The sequence below is a fragment of the Acromyrmex echinatior genome, chromosome 13, assembly GCF_024713525.1.
Source record: "Acromyrmex echinatior isolate Ae372 chromosome 13, ASM2471352v2, whole genome shotgun sequence".
NCBI lineage: Eukaryota > Metazoa > Arthropoda > Insecta > Hymenoptera > Formicidae > Acromyrmex > Acromyrmex echinatior.
In genome coordinates, this window is record NC_141864.1 from 5,981,629 (window position 1) to 6,007,879 (window position 26,251).

The 26,251-nt window shown below is 36.2% G+C and overlaps 1 protein-coding gene across 6 annotated transcripts in view; it reads left to right on the plus strand.

The window, feature by feature from the left end:
- Nucleotides 1–23,567, plus strand: part of SERCA (ATPase sarcoplasmic/endoplasmic reticulum Ca2+ transporting SERCA) — a 60,446-nt gene extending 36,879 nt beyond the window's left edge. For 3 of the 6 annotated variants that reach the window (XM_087412892.1, XM_011064266.2, XM_011064267.2), the window contains exons 4-14: nucleotides 4,634–4,716; nucleotides 5,604–5,990; nucleotides 6,191–6,678; nucleotides 6,843–7,848; nucleotides 8,291–8,511; nucleotides 8,586–8,721; nucleotides 8,799–8,951; nucleotides 9,049–9,182; nucleotides 9,249–9,366; nucleotides 9,482–15,985; nucleotides 17,245–23,567. In XM_087412892.1, the coding sequence (XP_087269018.1) occupies nucleotides 4,634–4,716; nucleotides 5,604–5,990; nucleotides 6,191–6,678; nucleotides 6,843–7,848; nucleotides 8,291–8,511; nucleotides 8,586–8,721; nucleotides 8,799–8,951; nucleotides 9,049–9,182; nucleotides 9,249–9,366; nucleotides 9,482–9,682 (2,927 nt within the window). In that variant the 3' untranslated portion in view covers nucleotides 9,683–15,985; nucleotides 17,245–23,567. The remainder of the gene's footprint in view (nucleotides 1–4,633; nucleotides 4,717–5,603; nucleotides 5,991–6,190; nucleotides 6,679–6,842; nucleotides 7,849–8,290; nucleotides 8,512–8,585; nucleotides 8,722–8,798; nucleotides 8,952–9,048; nucleotides 9,183–9,248; nucleotides 9,367–9,481; nucleotides 15,986–17,244) is intronic. The other 3 variants (XM_011064265.2, XM_011064268.2, XM_011064270.2) reach the window with 3 other exon arrangements.
- The last annotated feature ends 2,684 nt before the right edge of the window (nucleotides 23,568–26,251 follow it).

Below are 26,251 nucleotides of genomic sequence, written 5' to 3' on the forward strand. Positions count from 1 at the left end.
GCGCAGCTTAATACGTTAATCAGTGAGATCGATCCCGTAAATAACAAATGTTTTCGGCTTTATCGAAGATAAATAGATGATAAGATATAAGCAATGGCCTTATTGAATTAATACCGTTTGAACGCAATAATATCCAAATTCCACTTAGTTCTTCGACTTATTCCGATAACGTAGAAATGAAGGTTTTTTTTTACCTTACAATGACGCGTGCTTTTCATTAGGAATATGATTTTTGCGAAGCTCCTACGAGAGTATTTTCTTTATATACAAGTAAATAGAACTATAGGCGTCGTTTTTTTCCTTTACAAGCCCAACATTGTTTGAATCAGTGATCTTGATTTCGTGGTAATTAGCATTACTTGACAGATTTGGTTATCTAAAAAATTATATTTAATGTTTTTGGCTTGAGAGAAAAAAAGAGAAAAGTGAGAGAAAAATTTTGTATTTGTAACCCTATAATTATGTATTACCGTAATTATAGTTATTACTGTTATTAAAATGTTAATCGAAGGTCACCGACATACCACTTTGTTTTTGGACATCTTTTAAATAAAAGTAAAAACATAAATACAAAATAGAAAATATCTTCTATCAAGTAATATAATAATTTTCATAATACTTATTTGTTAATTATGCAATAATTAACTTTTTCATAAGATAAGCAAAAATAAGCGTCTGATAAAATGAGTTCCAAAATTGTCACAGTAATATGCTACATATTCCTATTCTTTTTCTTTCTGGAATCATCTGTTTAAAATATAATAATAAATGTATAAGATTTTCTATAGACTCTTTTTATTTCGATATAAAATATTTTTTGTTGATTTATATGAATATTTTATGCTGTCCTATAAGACGTAATTTCTATTTTTGAGAATTTTCTCGTAAATGATTGCCTTCAGCTCCGAATAGGGCTATTTGATATTCTAATACAACACTAAAGATAAGTTAGCATATGATTTGTCTTAGACAGATGCATCGGTTCTCTCTCTCTCTCTCTCTCTCTCTCTCTCTCTCTCTCATACTACATTAAGATTTTATATTCAAAATCGTATTATGAAAAAAGAATAAAATGTAAATAAAACTGATTTAGAAAGTTACAAAGATGTAAAATGATGTATTATTATCAATAATATAGCTGTCGTAGGCAAATAGCATATTTCAGGAAAATAGCTTTTGACTAGGCAAATGCTATCTACTTGGTCAAATGGCTTTCGCTAGTTTCCAAAGTTTTTTCTAGTTATATGCTATTTTCCTAGGCAAATAGTATTTGCCTGAACGCTTTTTAGAAAAATGGGGTAATTATTTGAAAGAAGTAGGGGCGCATGACTACGTACTTTGCAAAAGAAAATCGTAAGAATTTTATTTTCGCATTTGTAGAATTCATTTTTAGTTGATTTTGTATGGAAACAAATATATGAATTTTTTTTCTAATTATCTAAACGAATCATGCTTTTATCTATATAAAATAATATAAAATAATATAATAATAACTATATAAAATAATAATAATAATTTTTTTCGAGAAATAGGAGAATATCTTTTCAGAAGACTTACATCAATATTGGCGACTTTCCTTTAATAACTATATATATAGTTTTATTAACAAATATATATATATATATATGTATAGTTGGTACTGAATATGACAACAAATTATAGTTATTATCATAAAAACGATTGCAATTGTTATAAATTATAATAACATACAATTACAGTCATCAAAAACTTTTTCTCAATGTGGCTAATAGCAAATTGCAGTAATCTTTTCCGAAGTCTATTTTCTTGATGAATTTGAACGAGTAATTCGCACAATTAGAATAAAAGAAAGGGGAATACATAATAGGCGCACTCTCCCTCCTTTGGAGTCACACAATATTTTATCGTTTCACTGTTATCGCACTTTATATAATCCTGAAACGCGTCGGAGGAGAATGCGATCAAGGTCGTATTAATGAGATTCCTGTCGTAAATTAATCGCGCGGCCGGTTACAAACGCACAACTGCCTGTAATCATTGCCGCGTTCTGTCCGTCGTATATGTACCCGCGGTCTCTCTGTGCACGCCACGCTCTATCGGCCGATTGACAACGTCTATTGTCACACACTGAATCCGGTAATGAAGCATGTTGCACGTATGCACGTGGGTGAGGAGCAAGAAGGAGGAGGAGGACGTGGAGAAATGTGCGCTGGTCCGCAGCACTATACAGCACGTCATACCACGATATTAATTTCCGAGACGCGGCGGAATGTTCACTGAGATATTACGTACAATTTATGTAACGAAATGCATACGTGTAACGTGTTTGCGTTACACCAGGAGGAATACCGTGTATTAAAAGTGATCTTAATACACTATATTAATACAATTAATGTATGTATAGGAACATGCATATATAATTTACGTAATTGGCAGAATTAATGATGATTAGGATTGCGTCGTTTATGACTTAATCGATTGAAAACTTGGAATTTTACTAGTATATAGCATTTTTATTTTTTAAGCAATTGTTCTCCGCTTAGCTATTTAAATTTTAATTTTATTGATCTTGTTTAATTAAACATTGTTGTATAGCCACTATTTAAATTACGCAATTTGCAAAAGAAAATCGTAAGAATTTTATTTTCGCATTTGTAGAATTCATGTTTAATTAATTGTTGGTATTTGTCAGTTATGTCAATGCAACAATATACCTGCTCAACTTAAAATATTTTGCTAACACAAATGCCTAATTCGTTAATTTTTATGTTGATTTTGTCATTTATTATTCGATTACGAATGAATTTCAATGTAAAGATGCGGCTATTTCTATTTATTACTTAATCGTACAGCTAAGCGTTTGAAAAAGTTTGTCCTTGGAAATTATTTCTTTATTGCTGTCTTTCTCCTCTGATTAGCATATAATTTGATGCAATTTATAACTACTATTGACACACATTTTATTTATTATTACTTATTACTTTATTATTACGACTATTGTTGTCAAATCTTTTACGTGAAAAATGTTCAGCTTATTACTATAAAAATTATTATCTTACCATGGAAACTTCGTTATTTTGTCGCTTTGAATTTCTAAATATAATTCGTTATGTTCGTTAAAGAAGAAGAAAAAACATAATCTAATTCGCTGAAAGGAAAACGGTGCGAGGAAAATGGAGAGAAATGGAATGGAGAAAGCACGTGATACTTATATAATTGCTAGATAATCAAATTTTCGCACATCTCTTTGACGGCTGCTGTAAATTACAATTAATGAAATCATCAAGCGTGGAGCAATGACGTCAATCGCGTGTAAGCAAAAGGCGCCAGCTATCAAGGACGCCCAGGGCTTGCCCCTGACTAGTTTATAATTTTTATCCTTTCCTGACGCATATTCTAGAATCTGTCTTCAATCATGATGTAAGAAGACAAGGTGTCCCGAGGATGCGCAGTAGAAGAGTGAATTGTGGCCAAAATTTGATAGGCTATTCCAATATGCCAGCGCTATTATACGCAGGAAAGTACATATAGAGGCCACAATTTGATTAGTTGTTTTCAGTATTGCTATCGCCATTATGCGCAATGATACACCTTGTATTCTTACAAAAATTTTCGTAAATAGGTCTCATTTGTATGTCTTCGACGGTGTGTCCAACACATACAAATGAGACCTATTTACGAAAATTTTTCCTTATAACATCAAATTAGCTCCTCGTGTATACAAAGCATATGTTGCTTTCGATTAAACTAGAATCTTTAGACTAGCATATTACGTTGGAATGACAGATCTCACATTGAAAATGCAATTTGCTAAATTTTTCAATTGCTTTAGTAAATCGGATTTAAAAAAAAATAACTTTATAATTACTACATAAAAAATGTTTGATCTGATGACGTTGATGATATTAAGATTTTCGTGAAATATATTTATCATTAAATATTTTTCATTAAATATTTATCATTAAATATATTTTTAGTGTAGTACAAGGTGAAAGACACGTGACAGTTTTTCTTATAATTTTACCACAACAAATTTTTTTCCTTAATAAGAATCATAATACCACAGTGGACTATAAGTAAGAATTATAAAACCATTGTAGCGAAATTGCAAGAAAAACTTACAAAATATTTTTTCCTGAGACATAAAGCTCTGTCAATGAGACGTAAATACTATTTACGAACGCACGTTATGTTGCTAGTAATAATGCAAGGTCACGTAATAATGAGGTATTGTTGATAATTGTATGTAGTATTGATTTCATCATTGTATACTATTATATGCTATGTTTAATGTAGATTTTTAATATACATGTTTTTAATATAGATTTTTTTTTTTTTTAAGAACTAGCATCGATATATTCATATAATTATAATTGAATTGAGTATTTGTATTATTTTTACGTTAAAACATTAAGTGTACGTTGAGATAGAATTCAATATTTTATAATTTTTTTTTAAGTTTTATGCCAATTTGTCGTAATAATTATCACGTCAGGTATTAGAATAATATTAAAACTATTTATGAAATTAAAATTTGAATGGAAGAATTATGAGACATTGTTATATTATAACAAAAATGCATTTTTTCAATCTTCTCATATTTCATGCATTACGCAAAATTGTTGACAATACTTAATTTATTTTTTATTTACAGGAAAATCCATCTGGCAACTCGTCCTGGAACAGTTCGATGACCTTCTAGTTAAGATTCTTCTATTAGCTGCTATTATTTCTTTTGTAAGTATAAGATACCATAGATATATTAAAAATTATAAATCAAATTTTATTAATAAAGTTTAAATTTTTCATTAAACAGAAATTTGCGCAACAAATAAACTTCTTCTGATATAAATATGTTTTTGAAAAAAATTAAATCTATAAAAAAATGTAAATTAAGTCTGTTTAATATACATAGTTGTGTATTATTATTTGCGTTAGCAATTACGATAATAAATTAAAGAGTTTTATGATTCAATCTTTCACAGAAACTATAGCAATGTTAAATGTTCAAGATATTCTTTTTTTTTGTCGAATTTTCCGGTGCATGTTGCTTCGTTAAAAGCACTGTAATTATATGTTTACGGGGGTTCAAGGGTAAATGAGACTAAATATATCTTTTATGAGAGGTGAAAAAATAGCATATTGATTTCAAGTAGCTGTGGTGATCTGATTTTCTCTGAGCGCATAAGAGAAATATGTAACATTCACTAGTTAGTTTGATCTATAAATTACAGAAATCAAGTATATAATTCATCACTACGTTAGATGTAATAGCTTATAGAGAAAAGAAATTTTTTGATAATGTGTATATCTTTAATCTGCTAACATGTATTTTTATATATTTAACATACATACGTTTGTATTTTCTGAAATATATTAACTGACATCGCTATGGTGGCGAAGAGACAGAAAACTATTTAATATTTTCTTAATAATTTTTAAGTCTGCTCTCTTTCTGGAAGCTCATTTTCTATTGAGTTTTAATTTGTAGCTAAACTGTTATTCAAAACAGATATGTGAAGAAGAATGTACTTATCCAATAATTTGCTGAGAATCACTATTTTTTAAATCTTTCTAATCTATCTATTGTATTTCTAGTCAGTATAGTATCTATTTCTCGTCAGGTATTAGCCTTATTTGAAGAGCACGAGGATGCATTCACGGCCTTCGTCGAACCCTTCGTCATCCTGCTTATCCTTATCGCCAATGCCGTGGTCGGTGTCTGGCAAGAACGAAATGCCGAGTCTGCGATCGAGGCGCTCAAGGAATACGAACCCGAGATGGGTAAAGTTGTACGAGGAGACAAATCTGGTGTTCAGAGGATTCGGGCCAAAGAGATCGTGCCCGGCGATATTGTAGAAATATCAGTCGGCGACAAGATCCCAGCCGATATCCGTCTGTCCAAAATCTTTTCGACTACCCTCAGAATCGATCAGTCCATTCTAACTGGAGAATCGGTGTCCGTGATCAAGCACACCGACCCTATACCCGACCCACGCGCTGTCAATCAGGTAAAGCAACTGTATAAAAACATTTCCAATACTTTTTCTAACACCATCTCTCAAGTATCAATAATATAACTTCAAAAGTTCATAAAAAGTTCGAAAAAAATTGTAAATATATAAAAACTTTTATTCATAAGGTTTTCAAAGTTCGTTCATGCAAGTCTTGACAACGTTTGTTTATAAATTTTGTTTTGCTATTTTTCTAGGATAAGAAGAACATTTTGTTCTCTGGTACCAATGTTGCCGCTGGAAAGGCTCGCGGAATCGTTATTGGAACCGGCTTAAACACGGCCATCGGTAAGATCCGTACGGAGATGTCGGAGACCGAGGAAATCAAGACACCATTGCAGCAGAAATTGGACGAGTTTGGCGAGCAATTGTCAAAAGTTATCTCCGTAATTTGTGTCGCTGTATGGGCCATCAATATTGGCCACTTCAATGATCCGGCTCACGGTGGTTCCTGGATTAAGGGTGCCATTTATTACTTCAAAATTGCTGTCGCTCTCGCCGTAGCTGCTATTCCTGAAGGCTTACCCGCTGTAATCACAACTTGCTTGGCTCTGGGTACCAGGCGTATGGCTAAAAAGAACGCCATTGTACGATCTTTGCCATCCGTAGAGACTTTAGGTTGTACGTCCGTCATTTGCTCCGATAAAACTGGCACTCTGACGACTAATCAGATGTCCGTTAGCCGGTAAGATGATTAAGCAAACAGGATTATGTATTAAGACGTAGATTTCACTTATAAATTTTTAATGAAATTAACACGAAATAAGAAAATTTTCTTTTTCTCTTAGTTATATATATTTAAATAAAAATATTAGTTTTATAATTTTTTGAATATTTTAACATTTATAGAATGTTCATCTTCGACAAGATTGAAGGTAATGATAGCAGCTTCCATGAATTCGAAATCACCGGCTCGACTTATGAACCCATCGGCGAGATCTTCTTGAGAGGTCAGAAAATTAGAGGACAAGATTATGAAACATTGCAAGAGATCAGTACAGTTTGCATCATGTGCAATGATTCTGCTATCGACTTTAACGAATTCAAACAGGCATTTGAGAAGGTCGGTGAGGCTACAGAGACTGCTTTGATCGTTCTCGCTGAGAAAATCAATCCGTTTGGTGTTCCGAAAAGCGGTTTGGATCGCCGAGCTGGCGCTATTGTCGTCAGGCAGGATATGGAAACAAAGTGGAAGAAGGAATTCACGCTAGAGTTCTCTCGTGATCGCAAGTCCATGTCATCGTACTGCGTGCCTCTGAAATCATCGAAACTAGGAACTGGACCGAAGTTATTTGTCAAGGGTGCGACGGAAGGTGTACTTGACAGATGCACACATTGCCGCGTTGGTGGTCAAAAGGTTCCTCTGACTTCGACCCTGAAAAACCGCATTCTGGATTTGACCCGCCAATACGGAACTGGTAGGGATACCTTGCGCTGCCTTGCTCTCGCCACTGCTGATCACCCGATGAAGCCTGACGATATGGATCTGGGCGACTCCACTAAATTCTACACATACGAAAAAGATCTCACATTCATTGGTGTAGTAGGAATGCTCGATCCACCTCGTAAAGAAGTATTTGATTCAATTGCTAGGTGCCGCGCCGCTGGCATTCGTGTAATTGTTATCACCGGTGATAACAAGGCCACTGCCGAAGCCATTTGTCGACGTATTGGAGTCTTCGGTGAGGATGAAGACACCACCGGCAAGTCGTATTCCGGACGTGAATTTGATGATCTGCCGACATCAGAACAGAAAGCGGCTTGCGCTAGAGCTCGCCTCTTCTCTCGCGTAGAACCGGCTCATAAGTCAAAGATCGTGGAATACTTACAAGGCATGAATGAAATTTCTGCTATGGTAAGTCAGATTATTCTCTGCAATCGTTATCATTATAAATGATACATTGAATTAAGTTAATCTATTGAATTCACTTAGATCTTAACTCCCTCTTGATTTTGTTACAGTTACAATTTTGAAAACAGCTTGTAAATTCTTTGCTTAATTTTCAGAAGAACAATAAAACTGCGATTTGTTTATCCTCAATTAGCTTGGGAGTTATTACGTTTTGAATACTTTGTTTCTATTAAAATATTTTTCCACTCAAAATTTCTAATACTACGCAAGATGGCAATTTCTTGAAATCAAAGTCGAATTTTCTGTTTGACAATTATTTTAGACAGCACTGAACTATTCAACATCCTATTATTCTAACATTAATTAATGTAAAATACATATTTATCATTAAAAAAAAATTTATTTAAACAAAATTACAAAATTTTGCGTTATTTTACTTCCACAGACTGGTGACGGTGTGAATGATGCTCCTGCCTTGAAAAAGGCTGAGATCGGTATCGCTATGGGCTCTGGTACTGCAGTCGCCAAATCGGCTTCGGAGATGGTGTTGGCAGACGACAATTTCTCTTCCATCGTAGCTGCTGTAGAGGAAGGCCGTGCCATCTACAATAACATGAAACAATTTATCCGTTATCTCATTTCTTCCAACATCGGCGAAGTTGTCAGGTATTTACGAGATATATGAGTATAGTGAGGAGTTAAGATTGAATCATTATCCGTGTTTGTATGTTACTTTACAGTATATTCTTGACCGCCGCCCTTGGTCTTCCCGAAGCACTGATTCCGGTCCAACTTCTGTGGGTCAACTTGGTCACTGATGGTCTTCCAGCTACTGCTCTCGGTTTCAATCCACCTGATTTGGACATTATGAGCAAGGTAATGTAACAATTAAAAAGATGCACTACTGTCATACATCGAATGCAGCTTTATTGACTCATGCATTTTTTTTATAGCCTCCTCGTAAAGCTGATGAATCCCTGATTTCTGGATGGTTGTTTTTCCGTTACTTGGCTATTGGTGGATATGTAGGCGCTGCCACCGTTGGTTCAGCTGCTTGGTGGTTCATGTACAGTCCAAATGGCCCTCAAATGAATTACTATCAAGTTGTAAGTTTTGACAAGAATTTGCATCGTTTATATTCAGAATTATTTGAAGATTTGAATAATTAATCTCTAATTAACATCCGTTATTTGCACAATATAGACTCATCACTTGGCATGTATTGGTGGTGGAAACGAATTCAAGGGTATTAATTGCAAGATCTTTGCTGATCCTCATCCCATGACTATGGCTCTCTCTGTATTGGTCACCATTGAAATGTTAAATGCCATGAACAGGTAAGAAAATACTTATAACATATTTTATATATTGTTTCATAATTGTAATAAATCTGTATTCTTTAGCTTGTCTGAGAATCAGTCGCTCATCTCCATGCCGCCTTGGTCCAACATGTGGCTCATTGCATCCATGGCTCTTTCTTTCACACTCCATTTTGTCATCTTGTATGTCGATGTTCTTTCGGTAAGTAATTATTTACTTCAAGATTGCTAACAAAATTTTAGAAGCGAATAGTTAAAGACTCCTATTTCAATTTGAAGAGTAAAAGTTGTGAGCACTGTTAACTGTTTTGTTTCAGTCCGTATTCCAAGTGTGCCCACTAACGGGTGAAGAATGGGTTACCGTTATGAAGTTCTCCATTCCAGTGGTACTTCTCGACGAAACCTTGAAGTTCGTTGCCAGAAAGATCACAGACGGTGAGAATCCAATTTACACCGTGCATTGGATCGTTCTAATGTGGGCTGTGTTCTTTGGACTGTTGCATATCTGTCCCATATAGAACGTCCGTGAAATAATAATATTAGTCTAGCAGATGATGTTTTTTTCCTATGGAAAAGCATCCGCGACTAAATCCTTGGACTCGCAATTGCATTTAACCGAAGCTCTTCCCACCGTGACGCGGGAAGGCGCGAGATAAGTTATTAACAGAGTGCGTTCAAGTGAGATTTTAACAAATTTGACTGTTGTGCATGGTGTTAGTACGATCATATATGAAATATGCCACCAAGGCCCACCATGCCCGCATCACACACCGTACCCTGACGTCGCTCAACGATCACGGGTTTCGAGTGGCATCGAGTGATCTAAGAGAGACCCCGTCGTAAATCAAAGATTGTGATCGTTAAATTATTTTCTACGAGTGCCTTTTGAACATTGAATTTCCTCTGCAACAAACACAAAAACTGTTCATAGATGTTCTTTCCGATATAGATATTTCCGATATGTTCGACGTCCCAATCCTCCTTCATTTTTTTGCACTATTATTTATACTTTTTTTAATGCACTTTTTTTTATGCACGTTTCGATATGATTAGCAACAGATAAATTATCTAATAATTGTAGCAGATCCTGATAATGCACTAACACAGTTAAAATTCACATTAATTTACGAATGTCTTCTATCTGTATTTCTTGCCGATTAATAATGTTACGACATAAACTTTTATATCTTTGCATGTTCGAAGCGTATTATTGATCTTTGGTCGATTTGAAAAGTACAAAGTAGTTCACCCTTTAACCATATCGGGGATAGTAACTTCGGTTTCGACGCAAACAAATGCATTTGCGACGTATCATTTTTGTAGAATAATACGCACGTTTACACAACGAAGACAATAAAACATTCGGCAGAAATACAGATTGAACGGACATTAGTAGTAGTAGTGGTATTATATTTGTCTCCTGATTTTATTTTCAGGCTCAGTTTAATGCACGCACGCAACAAATTAGCACAACATTCGGTTAACGCGATTAATATATAATCTCACTAAATCTGTTTACATTTACATTTCTTTTCTGTTGCTTTCAATGTTGCTTGTTATAAATATTTATTAATGAATTCTTAGCATCTGGTGTGCCCGTTTCTACTCTGAAGTCAGAAGTGGAGCTGTCTGAGTGTTTGCTGAAATTTCAAGGATATGCGAGGACTTCGCACTAACGGATCTCATTTTGTATCCTGCATACCGTGTCTTCCTTCCTATAGAGATAATGCATGCACGGTATAATTAACAGCACGTTTTGTAAGATCCTTTCTTATAATCTATTCTTTTCAATTATACTGACCTCTGCTGTGCCATGCGATCAATCGATTAATTTAACTTTGCGCGTCGTTCATATTAAGATATTCTTAACATTTAAGTGAAACAGAAAAGTTTATTTTTACCAGATGATGTTTTTGCGAGTTATTCTCTTACAGAGATTTTTCGTCTATAACGAATGCAATAAACGTGAAATAATATTTTGTAAATATCTATATAATCAATATTTTTTTAGATTAGAGGTAGATGATAAAATGAAACAAATTGTCACAAAATTAGCAAGAACCATCGCGATTGGCACAGCAGAATTTCTTCTAATTTTTCTTTGGTACGCGAACACAACATCTGTTCCCTATATGTGTGTATAATCCATATGTGTGATTTATGCATTTGAAAGGTTTACGCAATGCAACAGATTCGCGTATCGCTAATTTCCGGATATGGACTGCAAAGGCTCGTAAGTGTAAGATAAGGCAATCGTTAAGCAGAGGAAAAACAGTTGACCTCATTACCTCTCTCGTACGCTCGAAACTGACGGGGCAGTCCATAGAATTTCTAGCGCGTTCGTTCATGTCAATATCTGAGCAGTGTTCCGAATGCAAATACACTCATCGTCGGGATTGATTATCCGTTTTTATCAATGATAATATCGAAGCTACAATTAATTATAGAATCAATTAAACGACGCGTAGATTTTTTTAAAAATAAATTTGTCCTTAAAAATGATACTTAGTGATAGTTAGGCGCATCTATTTTTTATTCCTGGCTCCCGAAAATCTTTTCATATTTAGTTTCTTTTTTAAATGCATATAGAAGAATCGTAATTTGCTATTGATATAGTCCTTAAATAAATTATTTAAAATGTTAAAAAATATTTAGGACATATGCATAAACAACCTAATTTGTTAAATTAAGTTATTAAAATCGACAGAGTTGGTACTTTCAGCAATGAAGTAACATGAAAGTTGCATGCTAAACACATAGTAAAAGAAAATTTGACTAGTGGCTTTTTCTTGTATAAAATTTCCTTAAGGCTCGGCGATAATTCTGCTTCATTGAATCATAATAATTTTATTAATAAAAAGTTATTCGTTTCATGTAAATTTGAACTTTTCCATTTTCTCACTTCCAATGACTCAGATATTCGCCGATTCTTCGAATTTTTGCATTGAGAGTAAACTTAGTCCCTAATTAGTCGAGGAATTCTCGATTGAGTGAACGCGAATTCGGTCACTGCCACATAACGAAACGAATAATCGGTGTCGTCACGAGTACGTGGGCCTTCGAAACATCTGGCTGCTTAGTCAGTTCATCCCTTAGACCGTATCCTGTCGACGTAAGTGACCGCTAATCAAGGAAGAAAGACTGAAATTCGATAAAGCGCTAATAAAGACAGCTTCTCGATTCTTTCTTTCCCCGTTTATTGAACGTAAAACCGTCCCTTACAAAACGATATTTCCAGCTTCGCCTGCTACATTCGATTAGAAAAGAAAATAATCGACAAGAGAGCAAAGAGCACTATCGTGTCGTAAATGATGGATTTAAGTGGTTCACTTCCATCGGCAGCGCACGATCCAGGGTGTCCATCCAGATCTTCGCAGAGATCGCCGTAATTTCGGCCGTTCGCGATTCAGCGCGCGAGACGCAGCGCGCGAGACGCTTCTCCGCAAACACGTGCAAACGCAACAAGACTGACGATGTGTTCCGGAGAGGAGCGGACGCGTCCGCTGCGTTTTCTTTATTTTTTTTTTTTTCTCTTCTTCGGCGCGCGACGCATAATAATTTAATTGCGCCGCATCCGGCGATTCAGGAATCGATCGCGGTCGCGCGGCGCGACATTGTAATATAATTAATTAATTAGTTAACGGTTAAGGCGTGATACTTTGGTATGGGCATAATTAAAACTTAATCAGACCGAACGAGTTAGCGCTGCCGCACTAACGAACTTGTGTCTCGAGTAGTGTTTTGTTCCGCAGTTTAATTTTTAGCACGAGATAAAACTACCGGCTTTGCGTCCTCTGCGATCGATACCTATGCGATATTTGTCCTCAATGTCACTTGAAGGAAAATCCATTCGCGTGGATGAATTCTACAATTCGCAGCGGAATAAAAGTCGAGAAGGATACGTAATATTTAATTGTCATCCGTAAAAGAGATTTGCTCTCACAATTGTATATCTATATAAAAATGTTGACCCTAATCGGTATTCGGATTGGACATTTTCTTTAACTGCGTTGTGAAAAATTGTTTTGACAAATATTTTTTTCAACCTTACATAATTTTGTATCATTTTGTTTCTTGGATTTTGATCTTCAATGTGAACAAAAAAATCGTTCGATTACGTTAACTTTAAGCAAAGATACATAAAGTAGATACACTGGACCCACGAATACCAGTTCAAGAAATTTCGGAGCAAATATCGATTAGGGTTAGACTGCGATTTTTTATATTCTCCGAATTTCGAGGCTTCCTCCTGTGTAATACTTGCCATTATCATGTTTACCCACCGTGGCGTAGAACAATGGATGATGTGCTTGTTCGGATGTTCGGACGCGCAACTAATTGGCACGTGTTATCGGAGCACAGGTACGAACGCGGGGATCAATGCCGGTGCGAAGAGTCTAATGCAGTTCTCTATGACGCTCAATAAGTTCGACGAAATTAATCGGGAAGCACGGATTACAGGGCTACCCAAGTGACGGATCTCGAAAGTCGCGCGAATTTCAATTTTTTGCATCTCACACAGCACAAACCTCCAAAGAATGTCCTAAAGACGGTTTAAAGATATCTTTTGAACGTCCTAAGGCGACCCGGGACGTCTCTCGGATAAAGTATGCTGTGTAAGAGTAAACTGTTGAATTTTTAAAGTCCGACAAATATGAGAATATATGTCAACGAAATGATACATTTTTCATCCTCTTTCATTTTTGAAATATATGTCAACGGAATGATATATTCTTGATCCTCCAATGATTGAATAGAGATGATCTATCATTAAATTTAAGAAAAACAGAATGCTTTCCTTTTCGTTAATGCATTAATAATTTACATTATTATTCTCGGTACGATTTTTTTCGGGATTCGTCATTTATTGTTCCCTCACATCCGGATTCCTAACTTCGTCCACGATGTATCTGTAAGTACTTGGAAGTGTGCATTGTATTTTATGTTGACCGAGAATGACGGGGTAGTGCCATCACGACGAAAGTAATACTGCGCGACGTCACGCAAATATCAATGCTTGATTAAAAAGTTACAATCCTAGCTTCATTAACATATACTTCATATAACGCTATTATAAAAAGAAGAAACGATTTATATTTATTGTATTCGCTTCGTATATTATATTTATTAATTATAATTTATTAACTGTCAAAATGTATGTGTGCTGAGAGTTAATCGACGAGATAGACATTTCTCGTCGGTAGACATTTCTATTGATCCTTGTGTGACGTTGACAACTAAAACGCGGTGTCCAGCGATGATGAGGCTACAATCGTCGTTTCCTTCAGGAAGTACCTATTTCTCTAACGATAACGAAGTTAATATTAATATTAATAACTTATGGAATACTATAACATCGAGTGATTTCGAGTATATACATTCGCCGCGGACGCGCTCCGCGGCGAAAGATAGTCGAGAATATAATTCCGGATGTGAATTATATATCAGATTTCGTAGAGACGGAGAAATATAAAAATATAGAAGGATTAAAGAGAAATTGTATACACGAATCCGACTGTTGCGCGTGTTACGATCAAGTCTATGCATATACGATAAGTACAATTACGTTATCATGTAATTATCGCGCCACTCCCTCGTGTGTTGGCGTTCACAATTTGTTTTATTTATCGTCCGATTTGCCTTTGTCGTGTATTCAATTTGAATTCGTACGGAGCGACATTATAACAAGTGAGAGTATATGACGACGGAATGATATATAATGCATTACTTGTTATAATAAAAGAATCATGTGTTACTAATGCGTTTCTCGATCCTCCGACGATTGGCCTACTAATCGAAATAATAATTCTCGCTTAAACTCGGCGATTATTGCCATTGAAAAAAGATCGAACACTTAATACGACGTAATAAGTGTTCGGTTCAGTTTATCCCAGTCTAAAACTTTTTACTTTAACTTTTCGACCTTTTTTTTCTCTCTCGTTGTCTATTATCCACTCCACTATATTTCGAATGTTTATTGTAACCACAGCTGGCTTAAGACATTCAGACGTTGGTGGGCCAGAAATAGTATATGAAATTTAGAGATTATTGAATATATACATTTAAAATTCAGAAGGGAAAACTTTTTATTTATAATTTCTTTCTTCGTAAATAATAAAGTAAGATTAAAGTTTCGGCGAGATGATATTTTTAAAATTATTTACAGGATAACTTGCGGGATTATACTCAGCAATGGTTGTTTGGTTCGAATAAAAAGAAATAAAAAAAATTACTGATTCCAAAATATATGTATGAACAAATATTTAGTATTTTAGTACAATAAAATGATAATGAACAGCGCGTTTGTGGCCCACTTATTCAATGATTAAGACAGCTTTCTGCTTGTATAATCCTTATAATTTTTCGACATAACAAATCGAAAGGTTCACAAGGACTTTGAGGACCATCTTGTACGTCTCACCACCGCCCGTCTCATTGTGTGTGGAGGCAAGATTTCGGAAAATAAAACACGTTACGTGATGCCGAAATTTTTCGACACAGCGCATCCATGGCGAATTTTTTTATTATCTACTATGGCTATACTATGGTGTCCCCTATTTTCCTCCCCCCAACCCTTCGAGACTTGTTGTTTGAAATTTTTGCATGCGTTCACTGGAAAAAAGACCGATGTGATAACTGTCGATGACCCGGAATGAGTCCTAAAATCGAGGATATTGAAAACATCCTCCGACACATCACGTGACCTCGACACCCACCCTCTTTTGCTAACTTCCCCCTGCCTGCTGGTGTGCCAAACTGTACAGTCATGAAGAGGGCGATCTTCGAGGGTGACTACGGACGCGCAGACGTGAAAAATACAGGTAATATTGAATTTGTCAATTTTAAGACTAACGAAATTAACATTTAACTGTACACGACATTTAGCTGTAACACGATACACACACACACGCCATCCACGAATTACATTCCGCAAATAAGCGACTTGAAGGTATTTTTTTCTGTCGATGAAAAAAGACTGCGATCTCCTTTTTGTCATGTAATGTGTATAATTTGTTTATGTACATTCCAAAAAGAACTCAGGGGATTAATAACATTTAGCTGTGCAACACGACATGCCATCCACGAACTGCATTCCGCAAACGAGCGATTTACGTGTAGCAGTTTCTTCCGTTTGCCGATGGAAGAAACTGCGGTCTCTCTTTTTGTCAAGTAATGTGTATAATTTGTACATGTACATGTTTATGTCTCCAAAAAGAATTCAAGGGATTGTGGAGCCTCGTCTATTCTACGATGCGCGCGCGCACATTTTAACTACATGAAATGGAATTATAAAAAATCTTATTGATATCTTTTCTAAGGAACATACTCAATCAAGAGAAAGTAAAAAAAGACTTTATGAAAAACTTGATGATTTTTTGTCACAAAAATTGGCTATTTATTGATATTAAGGATCAAAATAAAGTTATTTGGATTTTTTGTTGACCTCTGTGTGTTCCTTGGACTTATTACAATATATTAATGCGAACTAAGAAATACCCGTCAAAGCTAGATCTTTAATTAATGCTTAAATAATTCAATGTAAATTATGCATATGTACTATTATATATATATATATATATGCATATATATCATATTTGTAGTCATTTACATTGAATTATTTAAGCATTAAAGATCTTCGACCGATGTAGACATTTCTAGTTCGTATTGATTATATTCTCACATGTATGGTCTAAAATAGGATTCTTATATATAATATACAATACATATTTATTATATATTACACATTTCATTCATTTGTCTACGATTTGTATGTAAATATCGCTCTTTAAGGATTTATCGTAATATATTTATTTGTTCTGCACACACAAACACACACACACACACACACACACTTCATATGCTTGCTTTCACAATGTCCCAGATATTAATACTTAATCTTTTCTCTCGTAATTAAGCGCGTTGCTCACACCGCTGCGCTAACGCATCGCCATCGCCAAGGCTTGCAACGACTTAGCAGCTGCAGTAGAGTTGGACAAAAGGCCCGTGGCTTGCCGTAGCTGAGCCAGCGAGGATGACTCGGCGTGGTGAAATAATCGATGTTACCCTCGTATGATTGCAGTGGCACCGCCGGTGATGGCGCCGAAATAAAGCTCGAAGGGATGTAGGGCGAATCTGAGAGACACCCAATCAGCCGCAGCCGAGAAATCGGCCACCCACAGCACACTACACTCTCGAGCTGCTCGAAGGGACTGGAGACGTCTTTATTTAACAGTCAAAAAAAAACTGAATATTTCCCGAGTGAAACCACAAAGTATACCCCTCTCCCACCGACACAACACGCACCGCAATAAGCACCACGCATACATGTGCATGCGCACGTTCGTCTGCGTGGCGATCGGCATCCAAGATCGATCTCCCGCGGGATGACGAAGAAATAGAAAATGAGAACGAATGTACGAGTGTAGTTTTATGGCGATCAGATTAACTGCGGTATTAACCGCAGTTGCGTAAAGACCTCGTTCATTTTTGATTGATATTGTTATATTATTATACGCCAGTAGGTTTCATCTAATGATGTTATGATTGTGATGATAAGTAAATAAGGATATTGATTTTATTCGAATCGCGTCAAAAGGTGTACTTCATTTTTATTCGTCATTTTTCCGTTACTGAAAGGGTAGCTGCTTGTTACAGCGCGAGAAACGCGTCGGAACGCAATATTCCTTTACAGAAAGGGATAGTTATGTACACGTCGGTCAATCGACGTTGATTTGAAACTACAGCGATCTCATGACCATTCCTTTTTACAAAGGAGATCCGTACATTCGTTCCAACAAGTCACATCCAATTAATCCGAGGACCGATCGTTTCAGACCGTCGAAGTCGAGAGGAAGATGCCGACGCAGTGCCGGCCCGAGAGCTAAAAACGTCTGGCTGTTCAACATTTTTTTTCTTCCCTTTAGTTCGCCACTTAGGTCTTTGCCGCTCGTTAATCGTTCTCGTGTGTATTATGTTACAGTAAATGAGGTGGTCGTCGACAAGTGGGCTCAGTAAATGAGTGGGTCATCGACAGGCGTGATCCCACACTCCGTCGCCGCTGAGCGCGTGAAGCAAGCTCAACCCGAAAATTAACAAAAAAAAAAACCCAAACGAAAGAAACTAAAAAAGATGCAAAAACGAATGAACAAAAGCGTGAAATAATCGGCGTGCTTGTGCTCCATAAACAGCAGCAGCAGAAACAGCAACGCACTCGATAACCACTTAACTACCTGCCAACCTGTAGTTCGGGGATCCTCTTTCAAGCCCGGGACTCCCCCGATTGCTGAGTAGATGCGCTGTACTATCTCGCCGCCGCTGCTTTTATTCTTTTTCATCTTCTCTTCTCCTTCTCCGCAAGATCGCTGCGCACGAAAGGTCGTTCGAGTCGAGGTCGTCGTCCCGAGGCCGACGAAAACGAAGCGAACGAACGGCTTTGGGGAAACTCTTCGTCTTCGGTGTCTGGAGCCGCATATTAACGTTCTTAACTCAATGACTGTGCCTTCTTAAAGCCGATTGCGCCAAGGTCGGTCAGCGCTAATTTCAATCGAACTACTTTTTTTCCCTCCTTCTGTTCGTGCAAGGTGTTCATTTGCAATCGCGCTCGTAAAATGTAAGACTTATTGATGTTTTATTATTATTGATAAAAGTAATCGTTTTATCAAATTACTTTTTATTTAATTAAAAGAGAAACTGATGTTAGTCAAAATCTGGAATAATTGGAAGGATCGAGATCAGACTTTCACATTTAACACTTCGTATAGGACAGAATTTGGGTAAAAGATTAGCTGACTCGGATCGTTGGTGCAATTCAGGCTTAATTTCCTACCCGAGCGAAGAACGATAACTAATCGCGAGAAAGTAGGAAAGCGCTGCCTTGTAATCCATTTTTAATCCCTAACGCCTCGGGCGCGTATTAACGCACATAACGCAATCTTAACGGCCACGCATTCCTCTTTTTTCTAAATCCAAGTAATTGTAAATCAATCGCTGATGTTTCTGAAAAATATTCCGAAAGTAATCAGACAGCTTTATTAAAGACGACAGCTTGCCCGAAAGTCTTCGAGTGAGATTTTTAGAGTAAGATCGTATTCGATACGTAACGATCGAGAAAGAGAATCGATCGATCTGCTCGAGAATCTCATTAATAAAGAAAAGACAAATTAAAATGTTTGCCTTGAATGTATTTAGATTTGCATTCGTTTCATCTCGTCTCTTTTTCGCCCTTCTCTCTCAACCATTTTCAAACACACTGTATTTGTCTCTATTCTTCTCACCTATTTTCCGCGTCGCTTTATCGATATGACGTTCTACCGTTTTCTCTTTTCTATTTTTCTCTTTCTCTGTCACATTTTTCTTCCTTCTTATTCTGTTTTTTTTTCCTCCTCGATATAAAGATCTCGCTTGGCGGTACGTTCTTCCACCTAACAAACTCGACGCGACGGTCATGTCCTCGACTGTACAGGCAAATAAAGGCAACGATCTACATTTTCGATCAAAGCTGAGCTAACTGTTATACGTTGAAGCAATTTTCTCTCAATATATATACACGAAACTAGTTCTATTAATCTGTTTCTGAAAACGGAAGTTATCGATCCATCACTTTACTCCAACATGATTAATCGACCTTTGTCCGATAGTGAAGATTGTTGCCTCGGAATTTCTTGTACATCTTCTATAAAGGCGCAAATTGTATCGTCCGAAGCAATCAATCCGCCGGATTGAAACACGAAAATGGTCCCTTTATCGGGGAATTCCCTTAGCTTCCAAGACGCTGTATTCTACCTGCGATACGAGAGAGAATCCGCGTAGAGATTAGGTATCCAATCGCAACGCGAAGATTAGGTGCCCGGTCTTCCCTATCTATCACGAACGACGGAATCCTCCGTAGCTTGGAACGTCCGGTTCGACGAGAAAAAGACCGTCACTCGTACCTGGAACGCTCAATGATGTCACAGTCCGTCCGCGCGCGCTCGCGTTTATCCTGCGGACAGTCGCGAGAGAGAGAGAGAGAGAGAGAGAGAGAGAGAGAGAGAGAGAGAGAGAGAGAGAGAGAGAGAGAGAGAGAGAGAGAGAGAGAGAGAGAGTCCTCGACAGTCTTATATATGCTGAAGAGAAAGAGAAATTGTGTGCGTGTGTATGTGTGTGTGTATGTGTCTCTACCCTTATCGCGCAGAACGAACAAGGAACGAAGGAACCTACTCGCGCCGTTCTGGGTCTTCGTGAATCCTTCGAGGAAGCAACTCGCCGCCGCGAAGTCATCTGACGATCATCGCGCGATGTCATCTTCGATGCACCATGGTGAAGACGCACGTCGGAGACAGTCGAACGATGGAAACGAAGGAGAGGATTGACCAGGATGAGATTGTTGGACTCCTTGAAGCGACTTGACAAGGGCGTCGAGTGGTGCCTCTGCGAAAAAAAACGAAACGAAGCGACGACGGATTTCGAACAGTGACGTAGCTTTCGCGACTGGAGGCTGCCGCGATGAAAGCAAGTTTACCTGTACCGGTAACACAGCGATGCACGTTCGAATGATCACGAAGCAGCGCCGGGTTACCGCTGAAGCTCCTTTCGCACGAGCCACTCTACCCACGCGAATTAGGTGTTCCTAAAATACTTTCGGAAGAAATTATTATCTTGGAAAAGAACCTTTCCTTCCCTTCTTTCCATCTCTGCGCGTAGAAGGAGGAGATTATCGCGAAAAGCGAGAGAGTGGCTCGTGCGAAAAGCAATCCAGCGAAGCGAAGAAGATTCTCCTCCGGATACGCACGAAACTTACGCCACCGGAGAATCCAGTAATCTCGCGAGAGTTTAAGTAATTATTGTAAATATCCGTCGCGCAGGCGACGATATATAACAGAGGAGAGATATATTCTACATAAATACATAGTTATATACATAAACACATTATATATTTTTTTTCGTGAAGAAGCGCACAGATGGACGCGTCGTCGCTGCGGACGATAATAAATTATTGTTATTGATAATATATTACTACTATTATTATTATCATCGCTACTCTTGTTAGTATTACTGTTATCATTGGAAGGCGTCATTGGTTTGGTGATATACTGTATATTGTACGGCGGAAATGCGAAACCTTTTGAGGACCGGGCTTCGAGCGAGAAGGATTCAAATTGCCGAGGCTCATGGGTTTATTTCTCTTGTTTATATTCATACACGGGTTGATCGTTCTTCGTGGTGACATTAGAGGCGGAATTAGCCACCTCGCGGCGTTCTGATTGTTACTTAGGGAGAGATAAAGAAAGAAAAAGAGAGAGAGAGAAAGATAGCTATCTTTCCTCGCTTCGTTGATTGTGACTCTTCTCGGCTTTTTCTCGACTAAGACTGACGAGAGTTCTCGTAGCGATAAGGTAATTAATATCTGACCGTAGACATCGTTAAACGACTAACCATCGCGAGCATAGTCTTATCCATAGACTTCCCTTAGAGAAATATAATTTAATACTGAAAATTATTTATTCTGACTATTAAAAGCAACTGAACAACAGTACTTTTATCACTCAAAATAAATAATTAATCATTTCTTTTTAGTATTAAATTTTTATAAGAGTTATATAATAGATTGCGCGTTTCCATTGGAGACGTGAAGACAACATTAGTAAGAAAGAATAATAGTTGATGTCACAAATGCTTTCCTTGTTTATTTGTACAATGTGTAACAGAGAGAGTAACAAACCATTCATATCTCTATTTTTTATGTTGTCTTCAGCTGCCACGTATAAATGCGCAGTCTATTATGAGTGTTTTTTAGCATAAAGAACACAGTATAATGCAATGAATCATTACATTCTTGTTACTTGCTAAACAAGGATGAAATAATTCACTGTGTTACACTTCCTTGCTAGAAAACGCCATGTATAAGTCTATGGTCTCATCTTTTTGCAAGAGAGATTTCGTTCTCCGGTCGTTTCGCGTCTCCAAAGGTTGACTCTAGACTTGCTTGAAACCATAGACATAATAAGAATAAACTATGCATTCCCGAGGTTGTCATTATTGGTTTAAAAGGAATGAGCTTGAAGCATATCGCTCTTTTCTCGCTCTCTTTTTAAAGTATCGATTTAAAGACAGATGCTGATAGCGTTTTTTTTTTTGAAAGGAGATGCTGATATATTCAATTCTTTTTAACTACTAAGATCAGGGAATGCTTAGTATATACCTGTTACGTCTATGTTCGAAATGGACACAAGTGATAACATGGTTCGATGTCACAAGCCGGAGTTGGATTTGTCATATTTGCGAAACTCGTCCTCCAATGTCGTTTCGTACTCGAGGTAAAACGCAGCGGACGGAGTTGTCGAGGCGCGACTTTGGCTACTTTCTCGTTACGGTTTTCCTCCCGACGTTATTATCGTGTGTTGACACCTCTAGTGATATTACGCTCCCGCGTTTCCTGAACTTTTCTATTTCTCTTTTTCCGGTCTCTTATTCCCCCGGTTCTTACTTGTCATTCTTTTGCCTCCATTCTCGTCGCAGCCCGCGCGTTCTTCGTCTCACGTCTCACCGGATCGTCATTTCTCACCCTTATATATACATTATATACACTATTAAATACATAACTTAGCAATTAAGAGTTTTAACGACCCGCGATGCAAAAGTTTATAGGAATCGCCGCTGATAGGACGCGAGATTTCTGGGCGACTTTAGCTCTCGGCATAAAAGTAAAGCTCGCGGTATTCGATGCTTATCTCCCTGCTTACGTTTTAGCAAATTACTAGAAGTTCTGCATTCTGTGTGTAGTTCTAGTAATTTAAAGTAATCCAAATAATCCAGCAGGAAAACAAGCATCGTGTACCGTAGGTTTTAAGATAAGTAAGAACTCGCGCGACGCGAGTTTCTGTCGGCACTGAGCTAATCACACGCCGATGGGAAATCGTCGTCACAAACAGTGTGTCTGTGTGTATATATATGTATATCATTATGTACATTATATCTGTTACATATTATGTACATACGTATATGTATATATATATATATATTTATTTATTTATTTAAAAAGAGGGCATTTTTCCGTGCCCGATAAAATTGCTCCGTACATACACATCGCTCGCGTCATCCTAGTCGGTACACGTATGATATGTACATATCGATGAGGACGTTCTGATTACATCGATACGTATATAGATACGTCTATCAATCGCCCATCCTGTAATTAAAGCTCATCATTTTTAATGTATGTGAACTATTGTCGTGGCGTGTAATATTCGTACTTGTATAAAGGCAATCGCCCGCGCTGACGCTCCAATCGTTCTCGCTCGAATCGTCCACGTTGGAGCATATTCTTAAGAACGAATTTCATTATTTTCTTCGAAAAACGGTGACAAACCTTGCATATTTCTAATGTACGCCGACAGCTCTGTACGAATAAAGGTTTGGAAGTAATTTCACTGTCCTGCCTTCAGTCCGTCGTGACCCTTTTCACGCAAAAGGTTTCTTTATTTGATTTAACACCTCTGACTGTTATCTGTTAAGAAAAAGATCTCAATTGCTTGTTCTTAAATGCGATTCTATTTATATTTAAGTTTATAATTAAGAGAAATGAATCTTTAAATTACGTTTGAAATGAATAATTCAATTTGATAGTAAAACTATAATTGATATAAATTATAATGTAAATCGCATTTGCACTTTTTAAAAAAATTAGAATATTAATTTATTAATGTATAGACAATTAATACAAAAACGAATTCAATGAGAAATCTCTTATATAAATGTTTAAAGAAATTGAAGCATTTATAAGATGAAAGTGTTAAATAGTTATTATAGAAGCAAGACTCATTTAAATAAGTCAGTCAGTCGTAAAAATTTGGTGTCGTCGCAAGCACACCTTACACGTGATCTACATATTTACGCGCTTTACTTATTTTTGCTGTCATAATAATTTTAGAATATGTTTCGCGAAGACAACACGGCCACTGGCTCATAAATTTCCTAGCCGGAGTAAATAAATTTTCTTCGTCTGGTTAAAAAGTAGAAGTTAAAATAGTGCAGTTCGCGAATTGTACACTGCGGGCCAGCCGGGACTTATTACTACTTTGCATTGCAAATCTAAATTGTTTTTAGCGGCTGGGGGATGATGCGGTCTTTGAGGATAAAGCGCAAGATACACGGCGCTATGTATGTAACATATTTCAACTTTTCCACGAAACATTGCATCGCAAATGGCTACAGCACTTCGTTTGAAGTACAAGGCGTAGTGTTTCTGAAAATTTTCAAAATACATAGTTATATGGTTTCTTCATGTTTATTTTATTATGCTATTGTATTTATTTCGCGCAGACGTTCCAGTTGTGCATTTGTCTACAGACTATAAAGCTTAAACCAAGAATTAATCGATAATTGAAGGTACTTTTTAATATTGAAGACTTTTTAATATTGAAACCAGAAAATAGAAAATTAAAGAATCATATTTTAAGTTATTGAACTAACTACGTATAAGTAGGTCACTAAACTTGTTTCTCAGTTAATGTTTGCTAGATTTTATGCAAGTTTTGTAGTCTTTAAATTTTCTTGAAACTTATGAATTTTTTAAAATTGCAGGCTTTAAGCACGTGAAGCTTTCAGTTTTTGAGAATGCACAATACCAGATCTCTGGGTTTTTAAGTTTTATATTCCGGAAACTTTGAATCTCTCTCCTTAAATTTGAGAATCCTAAAACTATAATATCTGCAAATATATGTATTTTTTCCTGGCTCAAAAATGTAACGTATTTATAGCGTTCAATTTCTCTGAAAGAGTTAATTTTGGCATTTATAAAACTTATCTCTATATAGATTACTTGGATATTTATTTTAATCCAAGTTTAGATTTTAATCTTTTAATTTTTTTCATATCTTTTGACTCGATAATTCTGATTTCATTTAATTAAGAGCTGGCTTACTATCTCAATAGCTTCCAAGATCTCCATCTTTGTCTCACGTCGTTGGACGTCATCAGTGCACCCTCGCGCATAGTAAAATCGCAGATTATTCCGCGTAGAAATCCTCGCATAAATTTTCACAGCGAAAGCAAGTCCTTGTCTCGTGAAAAAGTTGATATCAAAATGATGCACTTCGCGATTCGTCGTAAGATAGGCTCCGCATTATAAATTCAAATTGTTTTCAGCAATCATGAGACGATACGAACTTTGAAGATGGAACGCGAAATATACATTTTCATTGCACATATATTTCAGTTTCGCCGTGAAATGTTCCGCCGCAAATACATTCTTGGTGTCTACATTTGAAATTTAACGCGCGGCAGATTGCAACATTGCTATAACACTTTTCACCTTAGTTATATATGTCTTCTCTTAAACTGTGCGTTTGTAATGTGAAAATACTTTATTGCGACACCGATCAAAACTGATCAATTAAAAAATAGAAGTTTAAATCAAGACATAACTAAATTAAATTTTTAAGAATTAGGCATATCATTGATATTGTTTCATTTTTTATTTTTATTTTGAAACGTCCACGTAATTATTATAACTAAAAATGAACTAAAAATTTAATATTGTTAATTACATTAATATTTCGCAGTACTAAAATTATAAAATTAAATATAAGATTATAATTTTATGTTATAAAAAAAATGTCTAAATTTAAATCGGCACAGTAAAAATTACTTTAAATTTGCATTTTCATCCGATTATTGATTCTATAATTATTTAAATATTCTCTCCTGCTTATTATAAAAACATTAAAACTAAAATTCGCAATTTATTCGATCAAATTTCTGATAATATTACTTAATTAATTTACGTATGGATAAAAAGATAACCAGGAAACTTATAAATCATAAATAATTAATTAAAATTTAATTTAACATTCAATACTAAAATTCAGTAAAAAGTTAAAGTTAAAGTTCCAGTATATACTTGTGAATTTTGAAATTTTTGTTTTGATGTTTTTAACTAATTGCATCTATGAAATCGAATGTGTTTCTATATAATTTTTTCATAATTACGAAGAGTTGAAAAATTGCTTTCTGAACCACCACAATCATTTTGTGCGTTGTCGAGTTATATTTGTTTTATGTATATAGACAGCAGCTGTTTGTTCGCTCAAACGCGATTGCAGTAGTAC